The sequence below is a fragment of the Thunnus albacares genome, chromosome 13 (genome assembly GCF_914725855.1).
Source record: "Thunnus albacares chromosome 13, fThuAlb1.1, whole genome shotgun sequence".
Classification (NCBI taxonomy): Eukaryota; Metazoa; Chordata; class Actinopteri; order Scombriformes; family Scombridae; genus Thunnus; species Thunnus albacares.
Genome location: NC_058118.1, coordinates 31,375,792 through 31,380,037, shown reverse-complemented (window position 1 = coordinate 31,380,037; position 4,246 = coordinate 31,375,792). Strand labels below are relative to the sequence as shown.

The 4,246-nt window shown below is 40.8% G+C and overlaps 1 protein-coding gene across 1 annotated transcript; it reads right to left on the bottom strand.

Annotated features, from left to right (window-relative positions):
* Window positions 1-1,702: 1,702 nt before the first annotated feature.
* Window positions 1,703-2,598, bottom strand: LOC122995137 (heat shock protein beta-11-like). The gene has a single exon (XM_044370165.1). It carries the CDS (start codon window positions 2,505-2,507, stop codon window positions 1,824-1,826), a length of 684 nt encoding a protein of 227 aa, XP_044226100.1. The 5' UTR covers window positions 2,508-2,598; the 3' UTR covers window positions 1,703-1,823.
* Between the last annotated feature and the right edge of the window lie 1,648 nt (window positions 2,599-4,246).

Genomic DNA, 4,246 nt, shown 5'->3' with positions numbered 1-4,246 from the left:
GAATAATCATTAGTTCCAGTCCTGTTTCATTAAACACAACTTAATTTATAGTTTGATATCAATAAAACCAATTCAGAGCTTAAAACTGGATTTTGACAGAAGGCTGAAATGTTCGGACCTGCTGTTGATATTTAATCCAGTCTGATGATCACAGCACTGTTTGAAGGATTTCCCTGGATCTACGTGTGGTAATGTTAAACTGGTTAAACCGGTTAAACAAATAAGAACCAGGAACAACTGGTCGACTAGCAACCGTCTCCAGTTATAAACGTGTCAACATGTACGGAGCCGTCTGAGTATTTCTCATGTGGTGAATTGGTGACATTCATTCTTCATGTTGTGCCGACAGACTCTGCCGGACGGAAAATGTCGACTATTTTAAATCGGTGAGCTGAGCAGCAGTCAGATCCTCAGCTGCTCCACACTTCAGCTACAGAGAGGAAACTGTCACTGAGAGGATCATCACACGGTTTAATATTCAGATCCTGAGAAGCTTTAAATGATCAGATCACACAAATTACAACAGTCAATTCCATCCTTTCAGCGCTTATTAGTTATATAAAATTATATATCTTTTGTGCACAAAAGTGTAAGATTAATTTATTGTTTGCTCAGTTGTGTCCACAAGATAATTAACAAAATAGAAACATTTTTGAGCTCCTTTTACTGTTTCTGCTGCAAATTTTTACAAAAGATTTTTTTAAAGTTAGCAAGAGAAAAGAGTCTCAGGGTCGAAGTGTGAGACAGACTCTGCTGTAATATGAAACTACAGGCTGTTGTCATGGTTACCACGGTAACCACAGTGTCGCCAAGTAAACCAGGACTGAAATCTTAAAGATTATAACTTTTAACTTGCTCCAAACGAAGGGTGGCGCAGTGCGGCTAACGTTAGCTTAACTCTGATCCCGCGCAGTGGATGTTCCAGTCCTGAATGTGACTTTTTCTAACATAACTTGTAATCCCACAAAATAATGGAGTTAGCTAATGATGCTAACTCTTAGCCTTGGAGGAAACACAAGTCTGCTACTGTAGGTAGTAAGCTAGTTAGCCGGGCATGCTAACATGAGTAACTAAGAACAGACAAACAAACTCAGCTTAATTAATTTCTTTAGTATTTTTGGTTTTGGAAAAGTTATTTTGAAAAAGACACGAATCTCTAAACTCTTTATATCCTGGTATCTTTCATATCACTCACACACATATTTTAACATGAAGCTTTGATTGGACGACTGTAATCAGCTGATGATCAAGTTTTAAGTTCAAAACAGTTTATGTCCGTGATCGAATGTAGTTCGAGGACTTATTTTGATGCATAATTAGTATCTCACAATTATAAAAATATTTCTTATAATTTACACAACATAAACATAACAGTATTTCAACATGTTGTAATTATGAGACTTATAATAATGAGATCAGTCATAAATATGTTAATCTATTGTTGTCGGGGACATTAATACACGTTGCTCTAAATAATAAAATGGAAACGTTATTGAAATAGTTTCTAAACATGCAGAATCATAAAGGTCATCAGGCGACATTGTTGGTAAGCAGTCATTAAAACATGAGACTGTTTGTTATATTTTTGACATGAAGTCATAGTTATTAGAAAAAACTAAACACGGTTAGTCGTCTCATGCGTCACGTGACGGACAGGAAACCACAGAGTGACACCAAAATAAAGAAAAGTTGAAACATCACATGAAACAGTTCTAAGTTTATTATAAACAGTTAAAAATCAAAGTGCATCAGATTACAACAACGCCACACTGAGACAACGAAGGTGTTTGAATAGATGAGATGTTTCACTCTGTGTCTGCAGTTCAGTTTTTCTCAGCGGGGCAGCTCTCTGAGGAGGAGGAGCCGCTCCTCTCCGGCCCCCCGCAGGTCGGGGAGGAGGAGGAGGTGGAGGTGGAGGTGGTGGAGGATGTGATGGCCGGGGCCGAGGTGACGCTGATGGGGACGACTCTCTCCTTCCCGTCGCCGGCCGCTTTCTCCCTCGGCGCCTGGATCTGCAGCCGGCCGCCCACCAGCGAGCAGGAGACGGCGTCGGGCTGGACGCCGTCCGGCAGGTCGAACTCCTGCCTGAACTCCTGACACCTGTAGGAGTAGGAGCCCTTCCCGTCGTCCTGCTTCTTCTCCGTCCTGCCGCTCACCCTCAGCTTCCTGCCCACCTGTTTGACTGACAGCTCCTCCGGGGAGAACTCTTTAGTGTCCAGGCTGAGGGCGAAGCTGCTCCCGTTCTGGCCCAGATCCTCGAAGGCGATGGGCTTGAAGACCCCCGTAGAGGAGGAGGAGGTCTGGTCGATCTCCTCGAAGATCTTCTGGTGCAGCCTCTCCATGTACTCCATGCTCTGCCTCATCTCCTGCATGTGGCGGATCATCTCCTGCTCGATGTGGTAGAAGAGCGGCCGGGTCTCGGGCCACAGGCTGCGGACGGGCCAGTGCAGGTCCATGAAAGGCCTCATGGTGACGGGGGACGGCTGGAAGACGCTGGGACACAACATCCTGCTTCTGCTGCTGCTGCTGCTGCTGGTGGTGGTGGTGGTCTGGTTTCAGATCAGTCTGGAGTCTGTCTGTCTGTCTGTCTGATGTTCGGCCTCCCTGCTGTTTATATACACACACACACACCCGCCGGAAAGTTCCAGCAGCATTCCTGCAAGTGTGTGTGTGTGTGTGTGTGTGTGTGTGTGTGTGTGTGTCAGCGTCTAAATGCAGCCCGGCTGGTATTCCTGCGGCCTGCTGTCACATGCCAACACATCTCAGCTTTGTTCTATTTCTGCTGCAGGACTCTGTCATGGTCTTTATAAAGCAGGTTAACCAACACAGACACACTCTCATGTTTCCATCACATCAGAACACATTTCATTCATTCACATTCATTTCCTTGAAGACTCATCCTCACCTTCGTCTTCACCTTAAACCAAGTCTTCGCCCTAACGTTTGATCGTTTACATTATGAGGACTCGATTTTCATCCCCAAACAGGAGACGAGTTCACTTTACAAGAAATAAACAACATGAATTGTCAAGTTTTTGTGTTTTTCGTCTTTCTTTTGATCTTCATCTCAAACCCTTTAAACAGTTTATTAAGAGGATCATCATCTTCGAGCTTGGAGCCCGTCAGTGTTCAATATTAAATATATGAAATATTTCATGTTTCATGTTAACATCTTTATTGGAGTTTGTCTCATGATTTCATTATAATTTGGTTTTTCATTTTCAGTCTTCTGAAGACACTTTTATTTCTTCATAATAACACTTTTTATAACAGTGTTGTCACCAAATGTCCTGTTAAAAAATCACTTTAAAACTCTTATAATTAAAGAATGATGCAATAACGCTTCATAATAATGAGGGTTTTAAAAATCCTCTCATTGTTTCATTGGTTCATTTATATATTTTACATGATTTATTCAGTGATTATTAAATAAAGTCTTATTTTTAACATCCAACACAACGTTTTAAACAATTATTTTATTCTACAAATTATGCACATGACATCTATAACAGAGTTTCAGAAAAAGATCATGATTATAGAAAAAATATAATAATAATAATAATAATAATAATAATAATAATAATAATAATAGGTTTTAAAAAGCAGATATTAACTGTGTGGGAACTAAGTAAAGAGTTAAATCCTCTCCAGACGTGGAGGACAATGTTTTAAAAAGTAATTTACTTTTACATGACATTAAAAGCCTCTGAGCTTCTTTTCTCTCTTAATATTCACTTTTTTAAAAATTGTTTTACAGTTAAACTGTGAGGAAAAAGTGGAAACTTTGCTCAGTAACCTGCAGTTTGTTTGTTGTGTGTTTTATTTAATTAGAATATTCAAGTTTTTAACATTATATATGATACTATATAAAATGCCACAGGAGGGAGACAGAAGAACATAAAACAAGTGAAAAACTAAAGTAGCAACATGAACTAAACTGAGATTTACAGTTGAAGTGCGTTGAGCTGTTGGTAAATGATGTCAGCGGTGTATCAGCCTCCAGCTTTAGTGTTTTGGCAGATTAGAGCTGGTCCGTTTCTGAAAATCGACTCACCGCCATCATTTCTATTTCTTGCCTCCGTTTTTTTTTTCCAGTGAGGCAACACGACTGCTTCTCCCGCCCTTCCGTTCCCAGCCAATCATATCTGTCCTGGATCCATTTCCAGCCAATCAAATGTCAGCTGTCAGGCTCAGAACGGAGTGACGTGTTGAGTTGTTTGTCCGCGTGGGCAGATGGAATGTTTTC

Bases quoted from the DNA above. Each gene is read 5' to 3' on its own strand.
- LOC122995137 (XM_044370165.1), bottom strand. From the start codon at position 2,507: ATGTTGTGTCCCAGCGTCTTCCAGCCGTCCCCCGTCACCATGAGGCCT.